The sequence below is a fragment of the Salmo trutta genome, unplaced genomic scaffold, assembly GCF_901001165.1.
Source record: "Salmo trutta unplaced genomic scaffold, fSalTru1.1, whole genome shotgun sequence".
In the NCBI taxonomy this organism is placed as follows: domain Eukaryota; kingdom Metazoa; phylum Chordata; class Actinopteri; order Salmoniformes; family Salmonidae; genus Salmo; species Salmo trutta.
In genome coordinates, this window is record NW_021822608.1 from 411,760 (window position 1) to 423,931 (window position 12,172).

The 12,172-nt window shown below is 40.5% G+C and overlaps 1 protein-coding gene across 4 annotated transcripts; it reads left to right on the plus strand.

Moving 5' to 3' along the window:
- Positions 1-6,701: 6,701 nt before the first annotated feature.
- LOC115182938 (protein FAM111A-like) lies at positions 6,702-11,870 on the plus strand. 4 transcript variants are annotated; one of them, XM_029744297.1, is made up of 4 exons: positions 6,702-6,802; positions 8,818-8,861; positions 9,082-10,960; positions 10,997-11,870. In XM_029744297.1, exons 2-3 carry the CDS (start codon positions 8,823-8,825, stop codon positions 10,918-10,920), a joined length of 1,878 nt encoding a protein of 625 aa, XP_029600157.1. In that variant the 5' UTR covers positions 6,702-6,802; positions 8,818-8,822; the 3' UTR covers positions 10,921-10,960; positions 10,997-11,870. The 4 variants fall into 4 exon arrangements, with proteins under 4 accessions (XP_029600157.1, XP_029600153.1, XP_029600155.1 ...); XM_029744293.1 differs by having other exon boundaries at positions 9,082-11,870; XM_029744295.1 differs by lacking the exon at positions 6,702-6,802 and adding an exon at positions 6,929-6,962 and having other exon boundaries at positions 9,082-11,870.
- Positions 11,871-12,172: the final 302 nt, after the last annotated feature.

The following is a 12,172-nucleotide window of genomic DNA, read 5'->3' on the forward strand; positions in this document are numbered from 1 at the left end:
CAGAACACAGACCATCCCCAACAGAACACAGACCATCCCCAACAGAACATCTCCAGCAGAACACAGACCATCCCCAACAGAACACAGACCATCTCCAACAGAACACAGACCATCCCCAACAGAACACAGACCATCCCCAACAGAACACAGCGACCATCCCAACAGAACACAGACCATCCTCAACAGAACACAGACCATCTCCAACAGAACACAGACCATCCCCAACAGAACACAGACCATCCCCAACAGAACACAGCGACCATCCCAACAGAACACAGACCATCCTCAACAGAACACAGACCATCTCCAACAGAAGACAGACCATCTCCAACAGAACACAGACCATCTCCAACAGAACACAGACCATCCCAACAGAAAACAGACCAGGGGCGGCAGGTAGGCAAGGGATCAAAATGTTGGGCCAGTAACTGAAAGGTTGCTGGGTCGAATCCCCGAACTGACAAGAAGTCTGTCGTTCTGCCTCTAATCAAGGCAGTAAACCATCATTGGAAATAAGATTTACATTTTTTTTAACTTTATTTAACTAGGCAAGAACAAATGCAGTTCTTAACTGACTTGCCTAGTTAAAACCTCTTCGGGATTATGTGCCGTATTTTCACGGCCGGATGAAAAACGTACCCAAATTAAACTGCCTGCTACTCGGGCCCAGAAGGTAGGATATGCATATTATTAGTAGATTTGGATAGAAAACACTCTGAAGTTTCTAAAACTGTTTGAATGATGTCTGTGAGTATAACAGAACTCATATGTCAGGCAAAAACCTGAGAAAAATCCAACCAGGAAGTGGGAAATCTGAGGCTTGTAGTTTTTCAAACCATTGCCTATCCAAACTACAGTGTCTGTGGGGTCATGTTGCACTTCCTAAGGCTTCCACTAGATGTCAACAGTCTTTAGAACCTTGTTTCATGCTTTTACTGTTAATATGGAGCAAATAAGAGCTGTGGCAACCTGGAGTCCCAGGATAAGGCATGAGTTCAGTCACGGGCGCGGCCTTGGGAGCGAGCTGAGTTCATCTTCATTCCTAAAGAGAACGCATTTGTCCGGTTGGAATTTTATTGAAGATTTATGTTAAAAACAACCTAAAGATTGATTCTATACATCGTAGTATAACTTTCTTTACTTTTCGTCTAGACTTAGTAAGCATGCGCCTTGTACATTTGGAAAGTGAACCTAACGCGCAAACAAAACGGAGGTATTTGGTCATAAAGATAAACTTTATCGAACATTTATTATGGAGCTGGGATTCCTGGAAGTGCATTCTGATGAAGATCATCAAAGGTAAGTGAATATTTATAATACTATTTCTTAGTTTTATTGACTCCAAGATGGCGGGTTTCTGTTTGGCTTGTTGTTGTTGTCTGAGCGCAGAACTCAGATTATTGCAAATTGTGCTTTCGCCGTGAAGCTTATTTGAAATCTGACACAGCGGTTGCATTAAGAGAAGTGTATCTATAATTCTGTGCATAACACTTGTATCTTATCAAAGTTTATGATGAGTATTTCTGTAATATGTGTGCTCATTGTGCTCATTCATCGGAAGTTTTGGAGGCAAAACATTTCTGAACATTACGCGCCAATGTAAAATGGGGTTTTTGGATATAAATATGAACTTTATCGAGCAAAACATACATGTATTGTGTAACATGAAGTCCTATGAGTGCCATCTGATGAAGATCATCAAAGGTTAGTGATTAATTTTAGCTGTATTTCTGGTTTTTGTGACGCATCTCCTTGCTTGGAAAATGGCTGTGTGGCTTTTCTTGTTTAGATGGTGTCCTAACATAATCTAATGTTTTGCTTTCGCCGTAAAGCCTTTTTGAAATCGGACACTGTGGTTGGATTAAGGAGAATCTTATCTTTAAAATGGTGTATAATACTTGTATGTGTGAGAAATTTGAATTATGAGATTTTTGTTGTTTTGAATTTGACACTCTGCTATTTCACTGGCTGTTGTCAAAGCGGGACGGGATCCCCAAGAGGTTTTAAATAAAAAACTGTCTGGTGTCAAGTAGAAACAGAATGTCGAAGGGCTGTAAGGGGAAATGGACGTGAGTGAGGACGAGTTGAGTGAAGTGGAAGGGATAGTGAAGAGCTCGGAACCCGAGCCTTGCATCAACGGACATGTTGAAGAAGAATCTGGTCCAGTAGGAGTGACATTTTTGGAGAGTGGATCCTGGCCTTTTGGCTAAAGTGACCAGATTTCTGAAATTAAAACCGGGGACATTTCCAGTTCGGCGGTCAATATATCATTAAAATATCCAATGTTATATTCTATGAAATAAAAAAAGGGGGACAATTCAGGTTTCATGTATTTAGTCTAACAGGCACACTGTATTACAGAAACACTACAGACAAGACAAGAACTGTCCAATCTGAACAGCCATTCAGTGGTCCTGGTAGTCTGGGTAGAATAAGAGCAGAAGAGAACATGAGCGAAATTGAAAAAACAGGCAATAGTATATGTGAAATACTGAACAACATAATAAAGAAATAAGATGCTGATGAGATTGGTAACTACATAATATAACTTATACCAACCTAATCTGTATATTTCTCAGAAGAATGTATCTTCTTCAGGATTGCTCTGTCTTTGGCCAGCTTCTCCATGAACTCCTGGCAGGAGAGGTTGAAGTTTGTCTTCACAATAAGCATGGCCTTGATGGTAGGAACAGTGAACCTATTTCTTGCTGCTGTCCATATATCATTGATTCCGTTTCTTGGAAAGAGCCATTGTACCTCCTCTGTCGGCTCTTCTTTTACTCTCTGAACTTTTTCTTCCGCTCCAAATCTCTCTCCTCTTTTCTCCACTCATCTAACTGCTCTTTCTTCCTTTCCTTCTCTTCAAATTTCCACCTCAATCTTCTACAATCTCCTCGCTTCACTCTTTTTACTCCCTTCATTTTTCCTTCTCCTTCCTCTCCAATCTTTAATAATAAATAGTACACTATTAGATTAAAATACTTTGGTTAACAGATTCCCATTGCTTGCCTCATTTTTTGTATTTTATTTCAAAAACATTGTTTGGAATAATAAATAGTCAGGCTCTGTAATCATTTCTTTACCTTTCCTCCTCTCTCTCTCTCTCTCACTCTTCTTCCTAACCAGTCTTCCTCCTCTCCACTCTCTAACAGAAAACATTGTGCCAATGTTATCCATGGAAATTTCTAAATATATTTTCACACTACTTATTATAATGCCAAACCATTAAAATTGTAATCTACAAATAAATATTCTCATAAATAATTGTGCATACATTTAATATAATCATATTTTCAAAATAGCCCGTCAGTAGCCTTCCCTGTAGCTCAGTTGGTAGAGCATGGTGTTTGCGACACCAGGGTTGTAGGTTCGATTCCCACGGGGGGCCAGCACAGAAAAAAAATGTATGAAATGTATGCATTCACTACTGTAAGTTGCTCTGGATAAGAGTGTCTGCTAAATGACTAAAAATGTAAATATAGTAAAATGAATCGCGTCCGAATAGAGCTAGTGACTCTTCTGTCTCGTCCTGCCTACATCGCAACAAACGACGAGGTGGGAATCTTCCCCTTCAACTGGTTCTCCTTCACATTTCCAGCTCCCCCAGTAAATCACTCCTTTAAATGGCGCCCTGTTCCTAAGAGCAAAGCAAACAACAGATCTGGTCCGGAGTTGCGTGATATTGATCGCCAGCTCCCTCTGGGAGGCCCACTACAGATTACTTTCACTGACTCAACTCATGTTACACCCACACATGGACCCGCCAACAACAAACTAGGCTTTAACGGACTAATGTTTGAATTGGAGTTGATGACATTAAAAACCGTAAATACACAACTTGAAGCAACCACATATTTAGCCATGGAGCCTACCGTCTGTAAACTGTTAGTGTCTTATATGTATATGGTTTATTTAACACGCATGGAAACAGTGTTTAAACCCTTTACAATGAAGATCTGTGAAGTTATTTGGATTTTTACGAATTATCTTTGAAAGACAGGGTCCTGAAAAAGGGAAGTTTCTTTTTTTGCTGAGTTTATGAGCAGGCTATTTAACAAACTAGGCTATAAAGGACTAACATTTGAATTGGAGTTGGATGACAACGCAATACATTAAAGACCGGAAATACACAACTTGAAGCAACCACATATTTAGCCATGGAGCACATTCTGACACACCGAAAACTTGTTTTTATTCATTAATAAAACCCAGCACTATAGTGAAAACCCAGCCCTTTCAGGTTGTGAAAATATAAACAAATATTAAGGACACACTCCCGAACCCAAACACTAACGCTGAGATTTACCATTGCATTAGGTTTGTTAAAATAGAGCCCTTGAATGTCACATTAACGGTTCGTTTGTAAATTCACTCTGACTATCTACTCCGATTTCAGAGCGCTCTCATCCGAGTGTGTCAGAGCGCAGAATAACGCTTCGAACACACCGACTGTGTCATTGCATCACTGCTGCATAACATTTTGCGCAGCTAGGCAACAATACTGATGCAGGTATCTTTTGCAGATGGTCGCATGCGGTTGGACACATGGAGAGAATCATTTTCGCAGTATCCTCAAAACCTTGTCTTTTTGACACAACTGCTGACAGCTACAGCGACATAAACACAAAAAAAATGCTGCTTGGAGACAAGTGTCCACGATAGTAGGATTGCCAGTGTAATCGATGTGAAATGGCTAGTTAGTTAGCGGTGGTGCGCGCTAATAGCGTTTCAATCAGTGACGTCACTCGCTCTGAGACTTGAAGTAGGGTTTCCCCTTGCGTTGCAAAGGCCGTGGCTCTTGTGGCGCGATGGGTAACGATGCTTCGGTGGGTGTCAGTTGTTGATGCGTGCAAGGGTCCCTGGTTCAAGCCTGGGTTGGGGTGAAGAGAGGGATGGAACCTACACTGTTACACCAGGTCAGTTTAGTAGTGAGCATGTGCTAGATGTGGCTAGTTAATGTGACCCACAACAATGGGTCCTGGAGAAGACTAGCCTACCTTCATCAGAGCAGAAGGCATCCCAATTTTCTTTAGCTAGCTAGGTTGCACATAAAAACAATGTATCAAATATCAATCAATTATGGTATCAAAGGCTTTAAAAATGTACTAGAATGTATCTTACCGGAGACAAATCGCCAGGCGTTCAACTGGGCTGATGGACTCCCGGTAGTTGGTATCCATCCGGGCGATCCTGGCTCCAACCATCTGGAGCAGGTGATCGAACTGGCTTCGGTCCAGACGAAAGTAACTTCGGAATTCCTCTCCAAACAGTCGAAGCTCTTGAATGAGACGGTGGAACTCCCCTGCCTGCTTTCGGGACTTTAACCATCTCTGGACCCACACAGACCTGCGCTTTCGGCGGGGCTGGTCCCGGCCCAACAGCGCGATCAAGACCACCTTCCTCAACGTTGGTCTCATTGTTGAAAGAGCCGACTCTGCTATCTTGACTATTATGCATTTTGCGCCAAAGCTGCATTTAGGAGGGAAATTATATTATAGGCTCTCAATATTACTTTGTGGATGTCAACGAATAAATAATATACTTGGCAAATAAATGAAAAATCTAAAGAAATTCTCCAGTCAAACTGTTTTTATTATGTAATCCCACTTTTATTTTTACTGGATATGTGCAACAAAAATTCAACATTCACATTTTGCTACTTTCTGTCAAGTCTACACATACAATTTGACCACACAGAACGTGCAACAACTGCCTCTGCAACTCAATGCTGCAAGGCAAACGCAGCGTTCCATTGGAAATGAATGTACTTCTGGTGTATCGAAACGCAAAACACAGTCGGTGTGTTCGAAGCGTAACGGATGAATTTAAGAAAGGTGAATATGGCCGGTGTCAATAAAAGGCGGCAAAAAAAGCGCGCGTGATTACATTTTTGCCAGTGTGACAAAATGAAAACGTTGAGTTTCCGTCAACTTCGCGCGCAATTTAAATGTCAAAGAAAGAACCCGGCTGTTCGCGGGTAGAGTGGTGGGTGAAACCATTCACTTCAGGAAAAGGTGTGATATAAATAGTTTCCTTTCATTATGTGTTGTTGAATTCATAATAATTATTTGCTGCTATTGTAGTAAGGTTGTCAATACGAGAGGTCTTCGGACGTACCATTTTTGTTTTATTTTCTTTGAATGTACAACTAGTGGGTTTTGAGTACTTCTCCCCTATTTGGGAAGTTGGTCTGCCTGCTCCTCAGTCTGAGAGAGATATTCTGAGAACTGGTTCGTGTCTCCTTCCTCTGTATATAAACAACTGTTTTTTAAACTGTATAACACAATAGTGTCTTTGGAAAACGGGTTCATGTATCCTAAAGTCAATAGCGAATGTGACTATGTATTTATTTATCTGTTAATGTATTTAAGACCTGTTTCGGTAACTTTATTTTTTAAATGTATTTAACCTTTATTTAACCAAGTAGGCTAGTTGAGAACAAGTTCTCATTTACAACTGCGACCTGGCCAAGATAAAGCAAAGCAATTCGACACATACAACAACACAGAGTTACACATGGAATATTTTTTTTTTGCTGGTTTAGCTTTCCATGTTAATGACGAGCTAACTAACCCCGTCGGTTATTGCACTACAATGTCTCGCTAGCTACTGCTAGCAGGTAATTTATTGAAATATTAAGTGAATGTAATTTTTTTTTATTAATGTCACTTCACATTGAGGCCATGTATCATTACTGTTGCTCCTATCTAAAATATATCTTGTGTCCTACCTAACCAGTGAACGTGTGGCTGTTACCGTCCTGTCAATGCCTGTCATCACTGTTTGATATCTTTTACTGCAGGTATGTTTTTCTGTATTTTTATTTTATTTTTAAACACAACTCATGTATACTATACAATCACTTTGTGGATTGAGTCTGAGAGAGATATTCTGAGAGCAGTGAACATGTGGCTGTGACCGTCCTGTCGATGCCTGTCACTGTTTGATATCTTTTACTGCAGATAAAAACCAAGTCAACCTGAAGTGTGGTTGTCCATGTGCCTTTCTTCTGGGGGGGGTATGTGAAGTTGGTTACACCAGCAGCACAGTTAGTCACCACCGCTCTGGACAACATGAAAACAGCCTAACCAGCTCTGCTAGGGAGAGTACAATGATCAGTGTGAGGTGTTCTCTCATGTGTGTCTGGAATTAGCTAGCAAGCTAGCCAACGTTAGCATGTTAGCTTGAGTGCTTGATTGCCATTGTGAAGCCAGAACGCTCGGATCAACCCTTCTCTGCTCTGAATTTAGGAACGCCCAGCGCGCACTCTGGCACTCCAGATTGAATTTACGAACACACCCTGTGTTGTTACACAATAGTATGGCGATAATAACACAAGTTTATCAATCCAAAACTTTTCAATAATTGACCACTGTCTTTTGAACACACCTGTAATAACACAAGCTTATCAATCATGTCATCATAAGAGACTGTTTGGTTCACATTTCACTAATCATTTGGCATTTTTAAATATGACTGTCTACTCAACTAAATTGTAAAATGTAAAACAAAGTGATTTTCTAATTGTTATTATAATTATATCTCTCTCCATTACCTTCTATAGCCTGACCAAAAAGACAGTTGCTTTATTAATTTACTACCATCTGGTTTAGACAGGGCCTTTCCAGAAGTTGAGGGCGGGGCATTTATACAGTACCCTATATATGCAGTGATCACCAACAGTCTCTGGTTTAGACAGGACCTTTCCAGAAGTTGAGGGTGGGGCATTTATACAGTACCCTATATATGCAGTGATCACCAACAGTCTCTGGTTTAGACAGGACCTCTCCAGAAGTTGAGGGTGGGGCATTTATACAGTACCCTATATATGCAGTGATCACCAACAGTCTCTGGTTTAGACAGGGCCTCTCCAGAAGTTGAGGGTGGGGTATGTTACGCTCAGTACGCTATATATGCAATATACAGTACCCTATATACTGTATGCAGTGATCACCAACAGTCTCTGGTTTAGATGTGGTTGCCATAGCAGTAAGCTACTACACTATCACAACTGATTTTTCTAGATTCATTTAACCAAAGCTTAGCTGGTCATTGAGTACCATTGGATCTGACTTGTTCTTGTGAACCACCGGTGGGGTGTCTATTTTACAAGCCAAAGAGAGAAGCTACTGGTTTATCTTGTGTTTGGGTCTTTATTGAAAGCCCTCTCTGGGCCGTCTTCTTCCCTGTTCTTCTTCCGTCTACCTGTTCTCGGTCGTTCTCACAAGTAGAGTGCCTTTTGCCCTTTTAATATTTTAAGTAGAAATGTGCATCAATATTGCATTCTTCTGTTCTTTCTATTTCCAGGATGATTTTAACCCACAACATTACGCCACGTTTTGACCATCATTGTAAAGCCTAGTTACTTTGTTGCTTTGACAGTCATTTTTTAAGATGTTTTATTATATAACGTCATTAGTGATGAAGTAACATTTGTCCCTCGTTTCAAGATCAAACCCTGTTAGGTACGTGAACTGAACTCTCATTTTAATATGGTGAAACTATTCCTTTATCAAAAAATGTTTCAAAAGAAACATGAAACATCTAATAGTTATAGTGTAAAAGCCGGTGAGCTGGGGAAGGGGAAAGGGGATACCTAGTCAGCTGCTCGTTGCTACATCATTTCACTGAGTCTACCTTTAACCTCTTGAGATGGGAAAACATGTTTCTTTATGAAGTTGAACGTGCTCTTTATGACAATGTTACAATTAGGTGACATAAATAGTTGTTTTAAACCAAATTACCTAAAATGCACTATTGATGGAATTACCCTTTTATCAACCACAATAGACTTAATAATGTTGAATCATTTCACAGGTCCAATGGCAGCCATGGTGAAGTCTGAGCCGCTTAAGAGCAATGTAAGTCAAGTTATTTTAGTTTTAATTTAAGCATGACTTTGATGGGTCACATAATAAAAGCATTATCAGCAATCAAGGACAGAGTGATCTTGTCTGTATATATTTATACTGTTTCTCAATATGATGAAAATATACTGCAGAGTATCTCAGAATACTTTATGCTTACCATTTCAGTAACACCAGTAACATGAGAATATTGATGTTCGATTTTCTTTTACAGATTTATCCAGAAACGGAACACTGTCACTCGTTCTCCTTCAGTTGCCCAACTCATAAAATAACCAAAGAGGAAATCACCTGCAACAAACCTGGAACAATATTGAGAGCACTTGAAACTAATGACACATTTATGGAGTTAAACCAAATGGACAAGACACTGAAAGGGAAAGACATTGTCATCAAGAGTTGTAAGGGGTACATAGTGAAGCACTTTCCATGTTGGCTGATCAAAGAGGATGACCTTCTCACTATTGAGATGGTCACATTTGCCACAGATGAAACTGCAGGGGACACGGATGAGGAAACAGACAATTATGTCACTTTCTCTATTGAGACAACAGGAGGGAAAAACACCAAATCAAAACCAATACTTAGAAACAAACACCTTCAGTCCTATGGACCTCTATGTATCTATGCAAAACAGAAGAAGGAAGTGAAGAAGGCTCTACGAAATGATGGTTGCTTCTCAAACATTGTGTTTGAACAGAAATGTCAGCTCTCTGAGCGATTAACAGGGAGCAAGGTTTCAATGGGGCAAATAGCAAAAAAACTTAATGGTAGAAACTTTGAAATCTGTCTGACAAAACATAAGGAGGAAAAGGAAACCAAGATGGAAACATCTGACTCCACCATAAAAACCATTGTAAACTCTGAAGGAGACACCACACAAACATCTCTGTTCGACCCAAGCCCTGACTCTGAAGGAGATAGAACACAGATGACTCCATCAACGCTAACAACTGAAACATCAGATGTAGGGGAGTCCTCTTCGAGAAGAAAGCAGAAACGGAAAAGCAATCCCATGCCAGACCATGGTGAAATATTGACGATCCTTCGCAACCAGTTTGATGATCTGGTGAAGCAGATGGAAAGTAGGAGGGAGGACAGCCAAAAGAGGACACTTCCTGAAGAGTTGGATCTGATGAAGCAGGAATTCGGGAAAATCAGACAGAAGTTCTCGGAGGTTCACAGAGTGAAGAAATTGATTGAACTTGGTGCCTCCGTTTGTCAGGTGATTGTTGAGGGTGTTCAGGGTGTTCAGGGGACAGGCTTCGTGCTGTTTGATAACTACATCCTAACAAATGCACATTTGTTTGGTGAAACTTTAAGAAAGAACATGCAGTTGTTAGTTGATGTATCTGTGAAGTTCAACTATGAAAATCCAAATGGATCCGATGTGAACGTGATCAAAGCCAAAACCCTGCTGATCGACTTTCAATATGGACTTCAGGGAAAACATTACATGGACTATGCCATACTGGAGATGGAACCTCCGAAAAACAAGAAACAGAAAAAGGTCCCTCCTGGTCTCCTCCGTGAATATGGCCCAGTTCCAGCATGCGGTGGGGCCTGCCTCATTGGACACCCAGGTGGACTAGTGAAACAAATAGAACCCATCTCCATCATTGGCAGTGAAATAAGAGAGGAGGCTGCGAATAAATATAAACGGGAAAATGGGCATGCAATCTTCACAATAAATGATGCCGTTGAAGAAAACAAAAAGCGCTACGAGGAGGTGATGCAGGAGAACAAGGACGACTTTGTGACCTATAACACCTCCTTCTTCCATGGATCTTCTGGCTCTCCAGTCTTCGATGACCTTGGTCGAGTGTTTGGCATGCATACTGGTGGCTTTAACTATGAGGATAAGCGCACTCAGAGCACACAGAGTGTGTTAGAGTACGCCCTCCCTCTGTTCACCATATTACAGAACTTTGTCATCCGTTTGAAGGAGGACAACAATCAGGCAGTTTTGACAAGAGTTCAGGAAGAGGCACAGAAAAACCGCTTCCTGTTTGAGGCTCTTTTCAATGGTGATGAGCCTATGGATATGTCGTAGGTAGATTGTTGCAAATACAGCTAATACAATGCACCCAGTGGTTGTCCTGGGAACAATACAACAATGCCTCCCAGTGGTTGTCCTGGGAACAATACAACAATGCCTCCCAGTGGTTGTCCTGGGAACAACACAATGCCACCCAGTGGTTGTCCTGGGAACAACACAACAATGTCGATTAAAATTGAGAGGTAGGCTGCAAATACTGTAATGTCAGTATTTATGTTCAACCATTCCACTAGTGCCTTTTGGGCATTGATAGATTACTTGTCCTAGGTCAAAGGTACATGTTTTTTTAATCATTTGTATTGTTTTATCTCTCATGCACCTTTGTTTTCTGTAATTCTCATCACTGGTTCCTTATGAAGTACACTGCATTTCTGTGAAGCATGGTTTCCTTTGAAAAAGAGACTTTGGTCTCAGTGGGCCTTCCCTGCTAAGATAAACATTTAATAGATTAAGACATCTACCTAGATCAGATTGTTGCAATCTAAATATTGTTTTATTTTGTTCTACATTTTGATCACTTGCCTTTGCTTTAACGTGTCTCAAAATATCATGTGGAATAGAGTCATGGCTCACTACTTTTGTACTCTTCTGAGACGGTGACTTCCCAGTGACTTCAGGTCCTTTGTAGCTCAGTTGGTAGAGGATGGTTAGATTCCTGGGACCACCCATACTTACAAAACAATATTTTATGCAGTGCGACTGTAAGTCTCTTTGGATAAAAGCGTCTGCTAAATGGTATATTATTATATTACTTCATGGATCCATCATTCTGCTTTCTTGGTTTTGACAATGTAGCTTGTTAAAGTTAATCATGGATACAATGTGGTAACTGTTATTACATTGGAATACTGTATCATGTTGAAATTGTTATAACTCATGAAATGAAAACAACCATGCATAAAACTAGTGACAGACTAATCAATAAATGTGACAATTACAGCTTGCTTATTGCTTCTTATTGCAAGTGGACCAAACAATGGTGTGTCTGATCACATGACTGTGACCACACAATGGTGTGTTTGATCATTTAACCGGCAGAGACCATGGAACTTGAGGAGAAATAACATTAATCCATTTAGAGTCGACAGTAATATTGTCATCCTGCATTTGATCTAATGTCCTGGCTGTAGAGCTTGTGATTTATATAGAAATATCTCCATGGTGATTTAGCCCTCAACTACAGCAGAGGAGGCAACCTGCTCTTCAACATTAGATTGGGTGGTCTGCTCTAAACAGTACAAGGTGA